General features: G+C 46.7%; 1 protein-coding gene across 3 annotated transcripts in view; it reads right to left on the bottom strand.

Moving 5' to 3' along the window:
* The window catches only part of dpp10 (dipeptidyl peptidase like 10), a 103089-nt gene that overhangs the window by 15374 nt on the left and 65830 nt on the right, over positions 1-21885 (bottom strand). For all 3 annotated transcript variants that reach the window (XM_032566958.1, XM_032566959.1, XM_032566960.1), the window contains exons 4-12: positions 15924-16018; positions 14136-14210; positions 13501-13553; positions 12447-12528; positions 12106-12226; positions 9082-9236; positions 8293-8390; positions 7324-7447; positions 6864-6902 (exon numbers count right to left, since the gene is read on the bottom strand). In XM_032566958.1, the coding sequence (XP_032422849.1) occupies positions 6864-6902; positions 7324-7447; positions 8293-8390; positions 9082-9236; positions 12106-12226; positions 12447-12528; positions 13501-13553; positions 14136-14210; positions 15924-16018 (842 nt within the window). The remainder of the gene's footprint in view (positions 1-6863; positions 6903-7323; positions 7448-8292; positions 8391-9081; positions 9237-12105; positions 12227-12446; positions 12529-13500; positions 13554-14135; positions 14211-15923; positions 16019-21885) is intronic.

Below are 21885 nucleotides of genomic sequence, written 5' to 3' on the forward strand. Positions count from 1 at the left end.
ATGTTGTCTTCCAGGATTTGTCGCACTTGATCCTCAATCAAACGCTTTTTGGTTGGAGATGAGCGATAGGGGGGAAGATTTATGGGCTTGTCAGTTCCGGTATTGATCACATGTTCCGCCAATGTAGTGTGTCCAAGGTGTCCATCAAAAGCGGAGCTGTGGTGGGAAAGAAGATCATACAGATCTGATTTTTGCGTTTCCTCCAGGCTCGCCTCAGCCACTTTTGACTCCATGGTGTCTGATAAAATGTTCAGAGACATAAGAGTCTGTTCAACAGGAAACAGGTCAAGGTTGTGTTCCTCATTTTCATCCAAGGCCGGACAGGGACTGTCATCAATAAAAACTGTCCTTGTCGGTATATGCATGGTTATCGAGGCTCTCATCATAAAATCCATCCCTAATATGAAAGGGGAAGACAGGTTATGGATGATGGCGAAGCGTTGATAAAAGCGCTTGTTCATAAAGCCGATACTCAGCCAAGCCACACCCTCTGGAAGGCAAGGAGCGTTGTCCGCTAGGCTCACTGGCGGCCCCTGCCACTGACGTACTTTCTGCGGACAAACCCCATTTGCGTTAATGAGATCTGCACGTACAGCCGAAAGTGAAGCGCCTGTGTCTCGGTGCAGGTTCCATTAAAGTTCAGCTTAGTTTTAAATGGAGTGTTCCAGGTAGCAGTAGACTCATTGTCCTCCACATGACCAAGGATGTGGAATTTATTTGCAGAAAGGTGAGGCTCAGTTAACGTCTGGAGGGAGGATTGCCTCGACGAAATATCCTCCCCCCTTTGAAGTTTCCCAATGGCCTTTGGGGTGCTTCGTCTACAGGTGGGCTGGAGTTTCCATTGTCTGCTTCAGCTCCAGGCGTGTCAAAGGACGTAGTGGGACTGATCTCATTATGGAACCGAGCCGACATGTGTTGTTGACTATGGTCCTGATTACAGGCAGGACACGTTTTCGATGTATATCCAGGGCTTGAGCACTTATAACAGCGTGGCTCAGCTCTCTGCTGCTTCCAATGTCTTTTTTGAAGGTTCTGGTGGCTATCAGGTCCCAGTACAGCATGCAGTTCATGAGCCCTGAGCAGCAACTCCATCACAGAAGACACAGGTGAGCCATACAGCGCCACCCTGTATTTTTCAAGCGAATGTTTACATATTAATTGAATACGCTCTTTTTCAGGTGGTGGGCTACTTAGCTTATTAAACTCACTCAACATATGAGCTACAAATGTCGGTAATGGTTCATCAACTGACTGGACACGGTCAAGTATGCCTCTGAGAATACTTTCTTGGTTGTCAGTGGGCAGAAAGACTGTTCGGAAAAGTTGGCAGAAGTGCACCCATGAGCTAATGTGTGAACGAAGGGCTTTAAACCACTTACTAGGCTCTTTCGTGAGAAAATGGGGCAACTCATTCAGAATCTGGACATCAGTTAAATTCAGAGTGGACTTGTATGCTGACACAGCCTGTAGCCAGTCCTCTGCCTGCACTTCACCATCCCCAGCGAATACTGGTGGTTCCAGCTTGGCGTGATGTAGTGCAGCAGCAATCACTCTTGTGGTGTTGGTTAGCTCAGCTGAATGAGTCTGTAGGAAAGAGCTATGCAGGTCCCTCTGAGTTTCAGGATAAGGACATGTGTCATTGGAATGCCTCGCACTGATATTCACAGGAGGCACATATGGCGTTGAGGTGGCCACAGGAGCTGCAGGAGACTGTTGTGCAGGAGGTCCACTAGACTCACAGGAATTAACCTTATCTAGATGATTCAGCATTTTCTGCTGCAGGGACAATGTGTTATGGAGGACATCCCTCAGCTGCTTGACATCATCTTTTAATTCTTGTACCTGCTGACAGAGGTCTGGAGCTCTCTGATGCGGCGGTATAAATTGAAGAGAGTCAATATCCATGTCAGAGTCAAAAACAGAAAAATCTGGTTCAAATGCCATTTTTGTTTCTTTAACCTTTATGGTGGAGTCCAAAAAAAAAATGCAATATTCACACCAAAAACACTCAGGACTGTGAACAAGATCATTTGTGTTCTTTAATGTTCAGTTCTCCTCCATGGGCTGCCACCTTATCGTGGTGGAGGGGTTTGAGTGTCCCAATGATCCTAGGAGCTATGCTGTCTGGGGCTTCATGCCCCTGGTAGGGTCACCCAAGGCAGACAGGTCCTAGGTGAGGGACCAGACAAAGAGCAGCCCAAAGACCCCAATGATGAAGGAAAACTTTGGACTTGGTGTTCCCTCGCCCGGACGCGGGTCACCGGGGCCCCACTCTGGAGCCAGGCCTGGAGGGGGGGCACGATGGCGAGCGTCTGGTGGCCGGGCTTTTACCCATGGAGCCCGGCCGGGCTCAGCCCGAAGAGGAAACATGGGCCCCCCCTCCCATGGGCCCACCACCCGTGGGAGGGGCCAAAGGGGTCGGGTGCAGTGTGGGATGGGTGGCAGCAGAGGGAGGGGACCCTGGCGGTCCGATCCTCGGTTGCAGAAACTGGCTCTTGGGACGTGGAATGTCACCTCTCTGGTGGGGAAGGAGCCGGAGCTAGTGCGTGAGGTCGAGAGGTTCCGGCTAGAAATAGTCGGTCTCACCTCGACGCACGGCTCTGGTTCTGGAACCAGTCTCCTTGAGAGGGGCTGGACATACTTCCACTCTGGAGTTGCCCAAGGTGAGAGGCGTCGGGCAGGAGTGGGCATACTTGTTGCTCCCCATCTCGGCGCCTGTACGTTGGGGTTTACCCCGGTGAACGAGAGGGTAGCATCCCTCCGCCTACGGGTGGGGGGACGGGTTCTGACTGTCGTTTGTGCTTACGGGCCGAACGACAGTTCAGATTACCCACCCTTTTTGGAGTCCTTAGAGGGGGTACTGGAGAGTGCTCCTCCTGGGGACTCCCTTGTTCTGCTGGGGGACTTCAACGCTCACGTGGGCAATGACAGTGAGACCTGGAGGGGCGTGGTTGGGAGGAACGGCCCGCCCGACCTGAACTCGAGCGGTGTTCTGTTGCTGGACTTCTGTGCTCGCCATGGATTGTCCATAACGAACACCATGTTCAAGCATAAGGGTGTCCATATGTGCACTTGGCACCAGGACACCCTAGGCCGCAGTTCGATGATCGACTTTGTCATCGTTTCATCGGATCTGCGGCCGTATGTCTTGGACACTCGGGTGAAGAGAGGTGCGGAGCTGTCCACTGACCACTACCTGGTGGTGAGTTGGCTCCGGTGGTGGGGGCGAAAGCCGGTCAGACCTGGCAGGCCCAAACGTGTTGTGAGGGTCTGCTGGGAACGTCTGGCGGAATCCCCTGTGAGACGGAGCTTTAACTCCCATCTCCGGCAAAACTTCGAACACGTCCCGGGGGAGGTGGGGGACATGGAGTCTGAGTGGACCGTGTTCCGTGCCTCCATTGTCGAGGCGGCCGATCGGAGCTGTGGCCGCAAGGTTGTCGGTGCCTGTCGCGGCGGCAACCCTCGAACCCGCTGGTGGACACCTTCGGTGAGGGATGCCGTCAGGCTGAAGAAGGAGTCCTATCGGGCCTTTTTGGCCTGTGGGACTCCGGAAGCAGCTGATGGGTACCGGCGGGCGAAGCGGCATGCGGCTCGGGCGGTTGCTGAGGCAAAAACCCGGGCGTGGGAGGAGTTTGGAGAGGCCATGGAGAAAGACTTCCGTACGGCTTCGAGGCGATTCTGGTCCACCATCCGGCGTCTCAGGGGGGGGAAGCGGTGCAGCACCAACACTGTTTATAGTGGGGATGGTGTGCTGCTGACCTCTACTCGGGACGTTGTGGGCCGGTGGGCAGAGTACTTCGAAGACCTCCTCAATCCCACCAACATGCCTTCCACTGAGGAAGCGGAGCCTGGGGACTCTGGGTTGGGCTCTCCAATCTCTGGGGACGAGGTCGCCGAGGTGGTTAAAAAGCTCCTCGGTGGCAGGGCCCCGGGGGTGGATGAGATCCGCCCGGAGTTCCTTAAGGCTCTGGATGTTGTAGGGTTGTGTTGGTTGACGCGACTCTGCAATGTCGCATGGACATCGGGGGCAGTTCCCCTGGATTGGCAGACTGGGGTGGTGGTCCCCCTGTTCAAAAAGGGGGACCGGAGGGTGTGCTCCAATTATAGAGGGGTCACACTCTTAAGCCTCCCTGGCAAGGTCTATTCAGGGGTCCTGGAGAGGAGGGTCCGTCGGATAGTCGAACCTCGGATTCAGGAAGAGCAGTGTGGTTTTCGTCCTGGTCGTGGAACGCTGGACCAGCTCTACACCCTCGGCAGGGTCCTGGAGGGTGCATGGGAGTTCGCCCAACCAGTCTACATGTGTTTTGTGGACCTGGAGAAGGCGTTCGACCGTGTCCCTCGGGGAGCCCTGTGGGGGGTTCTCCGGGAGTATGGGGTACCGGGCCCTTTGATACGGGCTGTCAGGTCCCTGTATGACCGGTGTCAGAGTCTGGTCCGCATTGCCGGCAGTAAGTCGGGCTCGTTTCCGGTGAGAGTTGGACTCCGCCAGGGCTGCCCTTTGTCACCGATTCTGTTCATCACTTTCATGGACAGAATTTCTAGGCGCAGCCAAGGTGTTGAGGGGATCCGATTTGGTGGCCTTAGGATCTCATCTCTGCTTTTTGCAGACGATGTGGTCCTTTTGGCTTCATCAGATCGTGATCTGCAGCTCTCGCTGGAGCGGTTCGCAGCCGAGTGTGACGCGGCCGGGATGAGGATCAGTGCCTCCAAATCCGAGGCCATGGTCTTGAGCCGGAAAAGGGTAGAGTGCCTTCTCCGGGTCAGGGGGGGTGTCCTGCCCCAAGTGGAGGAGTTTAAGTATCTCGGGATCTTGTTCACGAATGGGGGAAGAAGGGAGCGGGAGATCGACAGGCGGATTGGCGCAGCGTCTGCTGTCAAGCGGGCGCTGTACCGGTCCGTCGTGGTGAAGAGAGAGCTGAGCCAAAAAGCGAAGCTCTCGATTTACCGGTCGATCTACGTTCCCACCCTCATCTATGGTCATGAGCTTTGGGTCATGACCGAAAGAACGAGATCGCGGATACAAGCGGCCGAAATGGGTTTTCTCCGTAGGGTGGCTGGGCTCTCCCTTAGAGATAGGGTGAGAAGCTCAGTCATCCGGGAGGGACTCAGAGTAGAGCCGCTGCTCCTTCACATCGAGAGGAGCCAGTTGAGGTGGCTCGGGCATCTGGTCAGGATGCCTCCTAGACGCCTCCCTGGTGAGGTGTTCCGGGCACGTCCCACCGGGAGGAGGCCCCGGGGAAGACCCAGGACACGCTGGAGGGACTATGTCTCTCGGCTGGCCTGGGAACGCCTCGGGATTCCCCCGGAGGAGCTAGAAGAAGTGGCTGGGGAGAGGGAAGTCTGGGCCTCCCTTCTGAAGCTGCTACCCCCGCGACCCGACCTCGGATAAGCGGAAGAAGATGGATGGATGGATGGATGGATGGATGGATGGATAATGTTCAGTTCGTTTTGCTTTTATTTTTTTTGTCAGCACTGACAGTAGGGCTCGTAGGCGAGAAAATGTCCAAATATAAAATATGATATCTTCTTAAACAGAGAAACAAACGAGCTCACGGGGGTGTCCTGCTCTCCGCTGCCACTGCTGCGTTATTTGTGCAGCACAGTCTGTCCGTATGCTTCCGCAGGTCAACAAGTCAAAATCCATAAAATAGTCCGTATGACTGAGCTCCACTGGAAAATAATCCACAAAACTCACCCAGTCCTTCAGCAATCGTGAGTTAATTTAGTTAATATGCGGTGGTCTTGTCATTTAAACATATCCTCCTCTTCAGCAGACTAGCAGACGCACAGCTTTCAGGACATAAATCCGACGGGGACAGCTCATCACGACGTCCAGCGATATGCGGGCAATGAATGCCTCCAGCAAACTTTAACACTGATCGCGACGTACTCCGCTCAGAAACTGTATCCACCCCGTGAAACAGACATCCACAAGGAACTGGTAAACAATCACCTCTAGTCCAAAGCTGAATCGGTATCCAGGAGGGAAAGGTCCAAAATATGTTCGGGCGCCAATTGTGATGGTGCGGTGAGAGGTTGGAGAAGGAGTTAGCAATGGTGGTTAGCCACTCTAACCCAGAACAGCAGGACGCTCTGTTGAAGTTTTCCACACTGTCACTTTATTCTCACTTCGTCCATGTAAAGCCAGGTCTCCACGGTACTAACATTACAGTCTCATACATGAGAAAAGAAACGATAATTCACCGCTCTGCACCTCATCATCACCGATGATCTCCTCTACACCGCATGGAAGACGAGTTCTTACTCTGTACAATAGTACAACAAAAGAAAAAGGGAATAGGCGCCCCCTTGTGGTGATACCTACTCATGTCTAGGAACCAAGCAGTATAATGACTGTTACACCAGCTGGAGGGTTTGAAATGTTTCAGGTTGGTTCCTCTGGTAATGCTCAGACCCACCAGTGGATGGCAGCGTTCGCTACATCTGAATTTATTCAATATACAAGTTTCCATCTTGTATTGCTATGCCTGTTTTCTTGAAATTACTTTTTTGTCATATGACAAAAAGTCATACAACAAAACATGTTTTTTGGTAATTATTATGACTATGCATGTAATTAATTTTTTTGTTACTCTTGCACGCTAGCGGTGCCCCCTAGTGTTGGTTCTCTGAAGGTGAGCTTATTGGACGGCGTAGGTTGTAATTTTCATTGCTACCACCAGGGGCAGGCTTCTGCTTTTAGACACTGTTCCTGCAGCAGCTCGACCCGTTTCCTCCACAGAGGCATACAGAGGAAGTTATAACTTCAAGCTTCAGTTTCTACTATAAATATGAACGATTCTCAGAAATAATAGAAAACTGAATCAGCTTTTTAAATGGTGATGATGATGACGAAGGTTTACCTGCTTAGACAGCCACAGCTCCGAGCTTTCCTCATGTCTCTGCAACACAAAGAGCACAAGGTTAGCCCCTTCACAATAAAAGCCTCTCCAATTGGGTTGTTTTATCAGTGTGGTCAAAGGCTTTCTCTTGGACCAGAACCGGGTCGGTCCCACCAGAACCATCTGGCCCAGTTAGGTAGCTCTGTTGCTAACTTTATCGCTACATCCAGCAACTTTTCAGACACTAGAGAGAGTTTGTCCAAAAGCAGCTAACTACAAACCTGAACATCTGGACTCTGGTTCTGATCAGGGGCCCTCTGAAGGCTTCAGCACATTTTATTTGGAGGTGTCAGAGTACCGGGGCGTGCTACATTGTTAAACCAAGAGTCATCAGCTCTGCAGCAGTCAGCGCTGGTTCTGATCAGATACAGGCGGATTCTGGAGGTTTGTCTACAGCGTGTGGCGTGAGGAGGGGACGCACCGTGACGCAGGCTCCGGTGGTGGTGTCACACACCGTCAGGATGGAGACGTTCTGGGCCCGGTTCAGCCAGCGCACCGCCGTCCGGGTCTTACTGATCCACTTCACTGTGCTCACATAATGCTCCCTAGGAGAACAACACCATTACTGTCTGCTGCTGCTCAGCGGCCTAGTTAAAGTCTCTGCTCTGAGGACAATCGGCATGAGAAAGCAGTGATTTTCTGCTGCCGTGCCCTGCTGGTCAGGAGGAGTAAGTTTCCTTAGAAACGTTTTGATCTGATGTGAATAATGACGTTAGCTCACTGCGCTAACTAGCATCAGGCAAATGACTGAGTGACTGAAATGAAGTGATTATTTTTTTAAATGCTTTTGTTGTGAATTGTTGACATATAAATAAACTGAACTGAGACTAAAAGTACACAACAGAAAAATGCTGCAGCCTCAGAAATAGAAACTAATGGAAAAAATGCAACTAATGGTAAAAACAAGTTGTGGCTCCACAAAAAGGAAGCCCTTCACACCAGCAGGGGCAGTATGGAGTCTGCTCTATAGTATTATAAAAGACGTGGAGCATAACGTAGCTCTTCTTTCTCCTGGACCTCCGTCTTTCCAGTCTGGTCCACTGACTCCCCCTAGTGGTCTGGAGGTTTAGTGGAGAGGTTGCAGCGTTTTTCTGTTGGATTTTGTGTTTGTGTTTGCAGAGCGCTTGGCTGATGATTCGTCCCTGTTGGAGCCTGTAAGCACCATCATCAGCCTGCAGGTCAGTCTGATCAGCAGAGGAACAGGAAGTCATCATCAACCTGAGGAGGACGGTGGACCAGATGAAGACGCTGCCACTAAAACTCTCATTAATCCAGTTTATGTTTCAGTCTGCTGACTCTGTGACCTCAGGGTGAGTCTGTCTCGCTTGATGCTGGCAGCTGTTGCCATGACGATGGCTGGCAGGAGCGGCGCTCCAGCAGCTCTGCTCACCGCAGCCTGAGCGCCTCCGGTGGCATCAGCTCCAGCGTGTGGGTCGGCCCGTAGATGTTGACCACGAACAGCTTGACGGCCGGGTTGGGCTGGCCCGCCTGAACAGCCAATCAGAAACACCGCTGATCACACACAGGAAGTCCAACCGCTCCGGATGGAGAACACATCGTCACCTCCATGAAATAACGGCGCACGAGTCAAACATCACCCTCTTTTTATGGCATCATTTTTGGCTAAAGTCATATTTTGTTAATAAAAAGAGGTAAAATGATCGATGCCTTAATTTCAGGAAGCATAAAAACATCCAGTTCAGCAACATTCACTCAGACGATGAATTTCATCCCTGATTTCCTTCTTGTTTATTTCAAATCAGACGGTGTGTAGTCCCTCCAGGGACAACCAACACAAACACAATACATTAACAAACTTCCTCCAAAAAACAGAAGAAGAATCATGAATGAAAAACATTTTTATCTAAATATCAAGTTACAAAATTAAAAGGAATAAAAAGCCATTTAGAACAAAGGTTCACCACCTTCCATTTGTGTCTTTAACCCCAGATGATTTACAGATGACCTCTGACCCCTCCCAGGTTGACGGGCAGCAGCAGGTTGTTACTGACAGTTTTTGTTAAATAAATGCTGCCTTGGCGTAACATGATGAGTTTTGGTTCCTTATTTTAACAGCTGGTGATGATTTGTTTGTTTTAAATCAGATTTTGAGACGTAAACGTCCAGAACTGAAGCAGGTGTGTTTATTTGTCCCAGACAGTGTGTGTGGAAGCGGTACCTTGGGGTAGGGGTACTGCTTCTGTTTGGGGTATGTGGCGCCAGTGAAGCGCGGCAGAACCATGTTGGGGACCAGAGAGTCGTTGAGCACCAGGAAGGCCAGCCGCTCCCCGTCTGGAGACCACCAGTGGGCCACATGGCTCTCCAGGATCTCCTCTGTTCCCACACAAACTGCCAGTTATTATTCACAACCAGGACAGCATGTTTACGTTTAGCTCAGAGCTATTGCTAACGATATTTATCTTCGGTCCAGCCTCTATGGAGGACTGATCCTGGCAAAACTGGCAGTAAATGCAGAAATAAATAAATGGCTTTATAAAGGACAGAATGTGGCAAATACTGGATCCTTATTTGATTATTCAGTAGGATATGAATTATTGTTTATCATTTTAAAGTGTTATTTTAACCATGTCACTGTTATTTAATTTTCCATTTTATTTCCAATCTTATAGGTTTGTTTCCTTTTTGTCTTTTTTTCATATTTTGTATTTACTATATTTTTTCATATTATGTTATCATTTAATAAGTATTTCTAATTTATACTGACTTTTTTCATTTATTTACAGATTTTTTATTTTCCTTTTTACTCTTTAGAAGAGGTAAAGTGGAAAAGTATATACACTGCTCAAAAAAATAAAGGGAACACTCAAATAACACATCCTAGATCTGAATGAAAGAAATATTCTCATTGAATACTTTGTTCTGTACAAAGTTGAATGTGCCGACAACAAAATCACACAAAAATCATCAATGGAAATCAAATTTATTAACCAATGGAGGCCTGGATTTGGAGCCACACACAAAATTAAAGTGAAATAACACTACACGCTGATCCAACTTTAATGTAATGTCCTTAAAACAAGTCAAAATGAGGCTCAGTATTGTGTGTGGCCTCCACGTGCCTGTATGACCTCCCTACAACGCCTGGGCATGCTCCTGATGAGGTGGCGGATGGTCTCCTGAGGGATCTCCTCCCAGACCTGGACTAAAGCATCCGCCAACTCCTGGACAGTCTGTGGTCCAACGTGACGTTGGTGGATGGAGCGAGACATGATGTCCCAGATGTGCTCAATCGGATTCAGGTCTGGGGAACGGGCTGGCCAGTCCATAGCTTCAATGCCTTCATCTTGCAGGAACTGCTGACACACTCCAGCCACATGAGGTCTAGCATTGTCCTGCATTAGGAGGAACCCAGGGCCAACCGCACCAGCATATGGTCTCACAAGGGGTCTGAGGATCTCATCTCGGTACCTAATGGCAGTCAGGCTACCTCTGGTGAGCACATGGAGGGCTGTGCGGCCCTCCAAAGAAATGCCACCCCACACCATTACTGACCCACTGCCAAACCGGTCATGCTGAAGGATGTTGCAGGCAGCAGACCGCTCTCCACGGCGTCTCCAGACTCTGTCACGTCTGTCACATGTGCTCAGTGTGAACCTGCTTTCATCTGTGAAGAGCACAAGGCGCCAGTGGCGAATTTGCCAATCCTGGTGTTCTCTGGCAAATGCCAAGCGTCCTGCACGGTGTTGGGCTGTGAGCACAACCCCCATCTGTGGACGTCGGGCCCTCATACCATCCTCATGGAGTCGGTTTCTAACCGTTTGTGCAGACACATGCACATTTGTGGCCTGCTGGAGGTCATTTTGCAGGACTCTGGCAGTGCTCCTCCTGTTCCTTCTTGCACAAAGGCGGAGGTAGCGGTCCTGCTGCTGGGTTGTTGCCCTCCTACGGCCTCCTCCACGTCTCCTGGTGTACTGGCCTGTCTCCTGGTAGCGCCTCCAGCCTCTGGACACTACGCTGACAGACACAGCAAACCTTCTTGCCACAGCTCGCATTGATGTGCCATCCTGGATGAGCTGCACTACCTGAGCCACTTGTGTGGGTTGTGGAGTCCGTCTCATGCTACCACGAGTGTGAAAGCACCACCAACATTCAAAACTGACCAAAACATCAGCCAGACAGCATAGGTACTGAGAAGTGGTCTGTGGTCCCAACTGCAGAACCACTCCTTTATTGAGTGTGTCTTGCTAATTGCCAATAATTTCCACCTGTTGTCTATTCCATTTGCACAACAGCAGGTGAAATTGATTGTCAATCAGTGTTGCTTCCTAAGTGGACAGTTTGATTTCACAGAAGTTTGATTTACTTGGAGTTATATTGTGTTGTTTAAGTGTTCCCTTTATTTTTTTGAGCAGTGTATATATATATATATATATTCATATTTATATAAATAAATTTTGGCAGTATCCGTCCTCCATATATCTCTAGTTTTAAATGATTTACATTTATGCTGTTAAAATATTCCATGTGAGGTAGAAAAAAAACAGCTGCTAATTGAAAAAGGCTGCAGTTCGGTATCTAATTATACTTCAGAAAATAATTAACAGTGAAACCGTTACAGCAGCCGCTCTCATTTTTAGGTTTAAAGTAAAAACACAGATGAATTCCTCTCAGCCAGAGGGAAGAAATCTGCACTAAAACCATGAATATTTCATAACTCTCTCTTATGCTGAAATATTCCAGCAGCTCCTTCAGTGAATCATTCGCTGTACTTAACACAAGTCATTGTAACCTAGAACAGAGGTCGACGTTTATATATAAATATTTATTTATATATTTCACGTTTGAATAATATCATTGTCTAGTAATGCCACTGCTAGCTAACAAGCTAGCGGGGCAACTAGCATGCTAGCCACAAAGCTAACATCGCAGAACAGTATTTTCGTTCCCCAAGCATAGTTTACATAAAGCTGGTTCATAAAATAACAATAACAAAACTTCATGGAATCACTTCCATGTACTTAGAGGACGTTTAAAAATATAAAACGGAAGCTATTTTCTTATTTTCTGCGCCGCTTTGAACTGAGAACAAGTTTCATCCAACCGTCTGACGGGAAGCACCGCCACCGTATCACTTCGTATTTTATCAATGTGACGCCCGTGTTTTAAACTTCTGATCTAGAACATGGAACTGACGTAGAAAACGTTCGGTTCTGGATCTAGACGGAGTAGGAACGGGCCGAACCTTCATAGAGCCAGTCGGCGATTCCGTTGAAGATGACTCCTTCCTTTCCTGAAGACGTGAGCCGCAGAGAGTTGCTCTTCACGTGAGATCTGTAGTAGATGTTGTTTTCAAATATGTAGATCTGCACATACAGCATACGGGCGCAACAATAAGATCCTAGAATAGATCAGCACTTTATCTGTGGAGCATCCAACCATGATTTACAATAACATCTGATGACATAAAGGCTGGAAGGAAACAGCAGCAGAGCTTCAACACCAATCCTTCATGCATCAGCCGATATTCTGGTTCAGGTTTATTTTAATGTCTCAGGATAAAACAGAACCGGGTTTGGACCTCACCAGCTGCTGTCCAGAGACGCCCCACGCAGCGTACTGCAGCACCGAGTTCACCACCTCCGGAGGGTCCAGCTCCCACACCTCCCTGAAACACACAGCCAGAGGTCAGCTGGAGGCTGACCTCTAGGCAGACTGGAGTACATTAGAATCTGCGCCAGAAGTTTCCATCAGCTCTCCAAGCGTTCTGGAACATTTTCTGGAATTCTTTGAAAGTTTTTTAACTCAGTTTGTGTCGCTGCAGCCATCCCGGATCGCTGCAGCCATCCCGGATCGCTGCAGCCATCCCGGATCGCTGCAGCCATCCCGGATCGCTGCAGCCCATCCCGGATCGCTGCAGCCATCCCGGATCGCTGCAGCCATCCCGGATCGCTGCAGCGATCCCGGATCGCTGCAGTGATCCTGGCTGCAGGTTGCCCAGATGAAGGGAAGACGTCTCCAGTCTGACCCCCCATCAGCTCAACATGCGCCTTTTCTATTCACCAAAGAACTGAGTAAATTGAAATGTGAACATAAATTCTCTACCAATTTTATTTTTTGATTAAAAGTTTTAGCGCTAACATGTGAACAAGTTTATTCATGAGTGATTTTGATTTAATTTCTTATGTAATGGAAATTCCATTTTGGACGTTAGCAGAATAAAGACAAAGATTTAAACAGAAACACAGATTTATAATCTGATCCTCCTCCGTCTCTCCACCCTCTTGCTGTCTTCTGTCCATCATCTCTGGAGCTAACATACCGTTTTCTTTGTGCCAAACTCGTTTATTTTCGGGGGTTTTTATTAATTTGGATAAAGAAACTGAAATGAAGTTTTGTCTGTGACCAGCAGGGGGACCCAGTCGAACCAGGAAACGTTTTTAGGTCCTTTTCTGGTTCGGACATCTGAACCGGACCTGAATGTTCTTGTTGTTAGCTAGCAGGCCAACTGCTGCTGTAGCTCAGCCACTCCAAGACTCCTCATGCTGCCACAGACATCCTGGATCCATCTAAACCCAGTGAACTGAGGTTAACAGGAACGTTTCAACATTTCCCTGCAGCTTGTGGTCCAGCTGCTCACCGTGTGTGGATGTTGTAGATGCTGTAGGACGCCATGAAGGAGTGACGGTAAACCTGCAGACAGAGCAGAGAAGGACGACATCAGCAGGAAATACTCAGGTGGAGCAGCCGCTTTCTGATTCAGGCTGGAGCATCTCATCTGCATGCTGACAGTTGATGGCGAGACGTTTCATTTCACATGGTGGCAGAGAGCGTCTGCAGGGTGGAGACGAAGGGAGGACAAATGTCTTTAGTCCAAACGCCTAAACACAACCCAAAGGAGGAGCGCTGGCTACCAGGAAACACAGGAAACCTCTGGAAATGTTGTAGCTGTACCTAATAAAGTGGCCAGAGTGTGGCCAGGCATTCAGAGCATCGAAGCAGCAGCTACGTTCTGGAACGTTCTCTGCAGAACCACAGGCTCTTCTGACCAGAAGAATCAGCTAACTACAAGCTAGCTGCATTAACTAGACGCTAGCTGTGCTAGTCCTAACCCTATAAATGAACTCCACTAACGCCGAAGCACCAGACCAACATGCTGTTTAGCGTATGCTAACATGCTATTTAATGTGCTAAGTGCGCTAAACCTGTTCAAGGTGAGATGCAGAAGAGAAGAAACCAAGATGCAGAGCATGTGGTTGTCTCTACCGGACTCACCTGCTTCACTTCGTAGGCGAACAGAACGTACTTCATATCTGGAGACAAAGAAAACTTTGCCACGTTGAAATTCACCTGAAACAGCAGAAACACAATAATTCACAATAATTATTCCTTGATGACTTTTTATCATCATTTTACACATTCACATGAAGAACTGCATAGTTAGTTAACACTGCCAGCTAGCTTCTATGATCAGTTGCTACATGTAGCGTTAGCTACAGATCATCACAGATGGAGGTGAATAAAATGAACGATTTCTGTTGGCGACACAGTTTGAGGTCTGCAGGGTCAGTTCCCAGCTGAGGAGCTGCGACACGGAGGACGCGCTGCTGTAGAAAGCTAACTCTGCTCTGCAGTGCTGCACTGACTTGTCATCTTTTCAATTCAGTTTAAAATGTTTCCACATTTCTGATGGTTTCTGTTGTTTTCTGGGCATTTCATTCAGGTCCTCCACGTCTCCCTCCATAGCTAAAGTTAGCACTTAGCGTAGCATGTATGTGTCAATGGTGTTAGCAGAGGCGAGAGCGTTGTTGTTTAACACAAATAACCTTCCAGACCACAGAGAGCAGAACAGTTTAACAGCTTTTATTCTCACAGTATATTTAACAAAACATTTTTAGCAGCTCATTTATGGGAGGAACCCGATTTCTGATCAGAGTCCAGATCCTCTGGTGAAATCTCAAGGCGTACCCAGATGGGAACATCGTCTCTCCAACATGTCCTGGTCTTTCTCTAGGTCTCCTCATGGTGGAACATGAACCCCTAACCACACCTCAACTGGCTCCTCTCGATGTGAAGGAGCAGTGGCTCTACTCTGAGTCCCTCCTGGATGACTGAGCTTCTCTCTCTAAGGGAGAGCCCAGCCACCCTACGGAGAAAACCCATTTCGGCCGCTTGTATCCACGATCTCGTTCTTTTGGTCATGACCCAAAGCTCATGATCATAGAGGAGGGTGGGAACGTAGATCGACCGGTAAATCGAGAGCTTCGCTTTTTGACTCAGCTCTCTCTTCACCACGTTGGACTGGTACAGCGCCCGCTTCACTGCAGACGCTTAAACTCCTCCCCTTGGGGCAGGACATCCCCCCTGATCCTCATTCTGGCTGCCTCAGTGGCAAACTGCTCCAGTGAAAGCTGTCTATCACGACCTGATGAAACCAATAGAACCACATCATCCACAAAAAGCAGATGTGATCCTAAGGAAACCAAAACGGACCCCCTCCACACCTTGGTTGGTCTACAAACCGATATTCAAGTTATGAACAGAATCGGTGACAAAGGTCAGCATTGGCAAGTCCAACTCTCACCAAAAACGAGCCTGACTTACTGCTGGCAGTCTGAACCAAGTACTGGTACCGGTCAGGGACCCTGTATCAAAGGGCCCTGTACCTTCCTGAATTACACAGCCCAACATCTTCCCCAGGTCTGCAAAATGGACATGCAGACTGATTGGGCGAACTCCCAGAGCCATCCTGCACGAAAACCACAGTGCTCAAAAACTTCAGGATGGACTATCTGATGGTCTCTCCTCTCCAAAACTGCTGGACTGACCAGACAAGGGGGCTGAGCACTGTGACGTAGCTGGAACTATTGATAGATAGGAGCAACAACACCACTCTGAACAAGGGGAACTCCACGCAACGTTGGAGAGTCCATCAACCAACTCAACCAAAAACAACCAGAGCTTTGAGGAACTCCAGAGGGATCTCACTCCCCCCTAACCAGAGAGCCAGAGGTAACAGCATAAAACACGGAGAAATGAGTTTCATCTAGCGGGATTACTTACAAATGTTGTGTTTGGCAGGATGATCTCAGTCTCATTGGTGAGAAGGTTGAACTTGATGACATGGCCGTTGCTGTTCCTGTAGATGACTTCAGAATCTGGAAAGAGAAACACTGAGGTGAGGAAATGCTGCTAGAAACATCCAGACACCATCAGGAAACCATCAGCAACATCCAGACACCATCAGCAACATCCAGACACCATCAGCAACATCCAGAAACCATCAGCAACATCCAGACACCATCAGCAACATCCAGAAACCATCAGCAACATCCAGACACCATCAGCAACATCCAGACACCATCAGCAACATCCAGAAAACATCAGCAACATCCAGAAAACATCAGCAACATCCAGACACCATCAGCAACATCCAGAAAACATCAGCAACATCCAGAAAACATCAGCAACATCCAGAAACCATCAGCAACATCTAGAATCAGTCAGAATGAAGCAGTCGTTGGGTTTTATCCAGCAGAGCAACACTGAAGGTAAAGAGATTTCACTGATCCAGTCTCAGGTTCTGGTTCTGGCGACAGAGTCGCAATCTGGTTCAGAACAAAAATATCTTCACAAGGTGTGAAGATTTACTTGTCCATCCATCCATCCATCCATCCATCCATCCATTGTTCTAGAACGAGCCAAACAGAACTGGACCTAAACCAGAACCCTGCAGTTCTCCACATGCCATGCTAATCCCGTTCCTGATCGTGATTGTAAGGTGAGGAACGGTTCTCCATCATGAATCGTGTTTATTGGGTCGGTCTATCCGGCAGGACCGAGCAGAAGCCCGGCAGAACCAGAACTTTCAGGCCTTGAACCCATCTGCAGTTTCAGGCTGAAGTTGAGCAGAAATCTGTTTCTCTGCCTTCACATTTCTAACAGTTTGTCTGATGGTCCGGCGGTTCTGGCCACAGATAGAGTGACTCCTGAGATGAATAATCACCGTTTCCATGGAGACCAATTAGCGTTGGGCAGGGTCCAGCGGGCGGCGGATGCAGGTAGACGATCACTCTGCCTGCCAGGCATCTTTGTCAGATCCTCAGCTCAGCGTTTCCTTCTTTGTGTTGGTTGATCCTCCGGCAAACTTCCACTTCCTCTTTCCATAATTACCTTAATGAGCCATCGCAGGAACCGGTTCCGGTCCCAGAGTTGGACCCGCTGGGCCGCTCCGCTGTGATTGGGTGCCAGGCTCAGGTAAACCTTCATCCCAGGCTTTGGCTTCAGGTTGAACGTTTGGACCTTCATCTGGTTCCCTCCAGAGCGGAAGGTACTGACTTGGCCAAACGGACCAACTGTTCTGGACTACAAAGCCCAGAATGCTCAGCGGGGCGGACAGGCAGAACTTTGTAGAACTTTTCAAACTGTGAGGTAACTTCCTGCTTTCATGTCTCCAGAGACGGAGGCCTTCGTCCTCGCTGCTGAAACATGGAGGGACCATGAGAACCAGAGACTGGTTCTGATGGAGATAACCGGGTCGACCGTCACAGAACCATCAAGCTGTCCTGTCTGGACTGGTTCTGGAGACGACGCCACACCAAAGTGAGAACAGGACGTCAATCATGTCCGGGTTTGGCTCCAGAACCTCTGTACTCCACCAACTGGACTTGGTTCTGGTGGAAAACTCCCAGTTTACCGTCTGGATGCTGACTGGATTTCTCTTCATCGACTCCCTGCTAATCCAGATTATAATCTCAGATTATCTCGTATATAATCAGAGAGCTGATCGGTCCAGATGTTGCTGACAGAACGTATCGGTACCAGACTTCAGGTTCTGCTGCAGGTTTCTTCCTGTTAAATGAGAGGTTTCCCTCTCCACTGTCGCCCCCTGCTGGTCAGGAGGAGTGATGTCGCCACGCTCTGCTGGGTTTCCTCAGATAGAAACTTTGGACTAATTAGAATCATGAACTGAACTTGATGCTCTGACTGATAACTCAGATCAAAATGAATGAACTTTTCCAGACGAAATGACTCCAATAAACTGAACTGAACTGAACTGCACGAAGGGGGAAGCGGGTCAGGATTTTCTCATCACTGTGAACTATGGATGGATTCACACCTGCCCTGTTTAGTTCGCTTTAATCAGACTCTAATTTGTTTGTCTAGAAAGTCCGATTCGTTTGGGGAGTGTGAATGCAAATTTGAATCCAAAACTCTGATCCGCCTGAAAACCTCGACCTCTGAACCCTAACCCTAACCTCTGAAGTGAACTCTGATGCGGTTGGCAGGCAGTGAGAATGCAAAACGGACCGGAGACCGCTCCACAAGCAGGAAGTTAGCTACAGTGCAGGGCATTCTGGGTAATATATTACTCTCCGCGGGTTAACGGAGATGTTGTGTCGGTTGCCATGGCAACGGGTTTGCGTGCCAACACAGAGGGCGAGAAAAAGCAGAATATAAATGGTTTAAAGTTGTTTTACTGCTTATTTTCCTGTCGCCGTGGCGAACTGCAGCTGCTGTCACCTTAAAACCTTTAATGACAAAAACTGAATTATTTACCTCGTTTTAATAACAATCATCAAACCGTTTCATAAAGCATGATTCATGGTTTGTCACATTTTGACAAACTAATTTTAACAGCGGCAATTATTAATTATTCACCAATATAAAAGAGAAATTTGCTTGGTCCTCATATCCATTGCAATTACTAGAATGTTTGAAATGTGCACACAGAATCATAACTTCACATTAAAATGAGACTTGTCAGAGGTTTTCCATCAATATGATTTGGCTGTGATTTATCTTAAAATAAGGTATTTTGTCCATGATGTGCTAAACATTTCTTTTATAAGTTTCCATTTATTTAAGGTGTTTAGAAACAAAGTTTTTAAATTTCTTTGTGTTTTTCTGGCAATTATTACCCAAAAACTGTCAAATTCCATTTATAATTGACTCGACCAATATTTTTCTTCACCATTGCATCAAACTGTGCTAATAAATAAAAAAATGCCAGTCACTTGAGGATACTGCCTTAGTGATTAATATTTATGCTCCAGATACTAGATATTCTATTTTGAATTCAATACATTCACTTCTTTAATTGTCGCACCAAATGATTTATATAATAAATGTCGGCCAGGAAACGGGTCAAAATCCTTTTAACACATAAAGACAGAGTTACATCCAGTAACAGTACGCTACACAAAAACAACACATCACAATACTGATCTTAGGATTGGCTGTTAATTTTTCGCTTTAGGGATAAACTACACTCTGTGATTTGGCAACATGGAGCCATAAAATCACCCAATTTAGACAAAAACATACAATACATGCAGGCACAATGCAGCAAGCCTTCAGTCTAAAGGACAATCAGGAACAGAAATCAGTCACATTTGTTGTGTTGATGCATTTTGAGTGATTTTTCCCCTGAGCGTTAAACCTCCACTTGTTCAGTGTGAAGGAAAAGCAGGCTGCCCAGTATGAGCTGATCGGTTTTTCTGATCAGTGATCACTGATACACTTTTTCACAGAAATCAGTCAATTATGATCGGTGGCCGATCGATCGGCATGAAGGGAAATGTTTATTTTCAAGCAGTTTTTAGAAGCAGGCATAGAAGCAGCCTTGGCTGGAGCTCCATGAGGTTCTGGTTCTGGTTCTGATGAGCAGGTGAACGGGTTCCTGTCATCAGACTGAGGCGTGGTGCTGATTGGACTTCTTCTCCCACATCCTGAAGTACCTGTGGTTCTTCATCACAGCTCAGTCTGATGACAGCAGCGTCTGGTAAACAAGATCAAAACAATAAATGACTAAATACATGCCGTAATGTTCCATGTTCCATTGTATTTTTATCATGATATTGTTCAAAAAAGACTACAAACATTCTGGAAATGATCATGCAAAGTATTTCTTTTGCATTTGAGTCTTGAATTCCAAAATAAAAGCACAGAAACTTCCCTTCAAGAACATAAATGTATTATTACAACAGTCGCACCAAATGATATTTTCATGTTCAGTCATTTTCAACAGGAAAATAATTTGAATCCTTAAAAAAACAAGCTAGCTTCCCACACAAGGCAAATATGAAATGTATAATCAAAACAGAAAATTGTAGGAATATTTAAATATTAATAGTTTTTTTGAGGTCATACCACATGACACCTAAATATGGCAACAGACCTCCTGCTGAAAGTGACACTTTTTCTGAAGTTTGACAAAGATTAACAAACCTGTTGCTGTCTCAGGGATTCTTGGCAGACTGTTGGATGATGCAACATCCTGTTTGTGACCGGATTTCAAAATATAAGTCCAAAAATGAGAATTTCTTGATGGTCGCACCACATGATATTTTGTTAGATGGACATTTTTGGACAAAGTTTGTTTATATGTCATAATTAGGGATGCATCAGCCGATCTTTACACGTGAAGCCGATCTTATCTACCGATTTTATCTACCTTGGCAGAGGTATTTAAATCAGCTGCTTCCTTGTTCTGCTCTGCTGTGAGGTTTGACTAGAGGACCAGATCAGGTCTACATGTCTGCAGTTAACCACAGTTGGCAACTCATCAACTTCCCTGCTGTATTTAGCAACATTTTAGACAAAAAAAAGTTATTGGTCAAAATCGGAATCAGTAGGTCAGGATTTTTAATAGATCAGTGCAGCCCTAGTTATAATGGGATTATAACTAAAAATGTTTTTAAAATTTGTACAGGATGAAGAAAAAACTTTGAAAATCGTGCCAAACAGAAAAGAAAATATATTTGAACAGATTTATTGTAATTTTTAAGACATTTTTGAAACGGTAATTGAGTTTCTGACATTTGGACCCCTTAGAGATCACAAAAATGGCCCAGAGAAACAGCTTTTCAAAGGTTAAAGAAGGTGTACATGTGGGAGATATATTACATATCTGTGGCTTCTTTTTATGAGTTTAAACTTTTTTTAACTGTAAAAAGTAGAGCCGGACAAAAAAATTGGGCGTCACCTCATTGAGCCTCTTGCGTGGGGATGCTAACACAACTAATCTAATTATATTACTAAATCAGAATACAACAAAGTATTTATTATTTACTATCAATTTTGGCATTACTATCACCGTAAAAGATCAATTATCTTATAAAACACTATATTTTTTCAATTTCTTAAGGAGGTGGAGCTAATTATATGACCTCAAAGTGGTTCCAGTTTCACTTGATGGCCAACTTGTTGAAACTGTGACAATTTTTGGGTCGTTCCTGGACAGTCAGCTCAAAACACTGGCTATATTTTTAACAGCTGTTCTCAGAGACTCTATCTGTTTGGAAGACCCAGTGATCTTGTGGTTACTCAACTAGAGCTTGTGTACAAGACAATGCTGAGTGTTTTAACTTTTCATCTCCTCGTCTGGATTGGTCACATGAGCTGCAGAATAACAGACAATCTTTTAAGAAAACTTTCTATGGCAGGTATAACAGCAGGTAAATAGTGGTGAAACCAAAAACAACTCTGTCTCAACTGTTTGCTGAAAGAACATGAAAGATGGCAGGAATATTTCAGCAGAGAGCGTCCATCCTCTTTATTCATCAGTTTGACCCTCTGAGCTCATGAAGGCGTTGCTGTTTTCCTCTGGGAACTAAGAACATCTTTTAGAAATCATTTATTGACAGTGCAATAATTATTCATAACCAAACTACAGGGGTTGGACAATGAAACTGAAACACCTGGTTTTAGACCACAATAACTTATTAGTGTGGTGTAGGGCAGGGGTGTCAAACTCAAATACACAGTGGGCCAAAATTTTTAATTGAACAAAGCCGTGGGCCAAGGTTGGACATTTTAACAATAAATATTGAACAAGCAAGGCTTATATAACTTAAAAGTGCAGGCGTGCAAAATTGAGTTGCTAATAATAATAATAAAACATATAAATGGCATATTAAATAAAATTTAAATAAAAATTGAAAGCCTCCTTTCTGAGGTAAATGTCAAAATGAGCTTCATACACAGGCTAATAAATTTGAAAATAAAATAACATAACAACTAT

This window comes from Xiphophorus hellerii, chromosome 7 (genome assembly GCF_003331165.1).
Source record: "Xiphophorus hellerii strain 12219 chromosome 7, Xiphophorus_hellerii-4.1, whole genome shotgun sequence".
NCBI classification, from domain to species: Eukaryota; Metazoa; Chordata; class Actinopteri; order Cyprinodontiformes; family Poeciliidae; genus Xiphophorus; species Xiphophorus hellerii.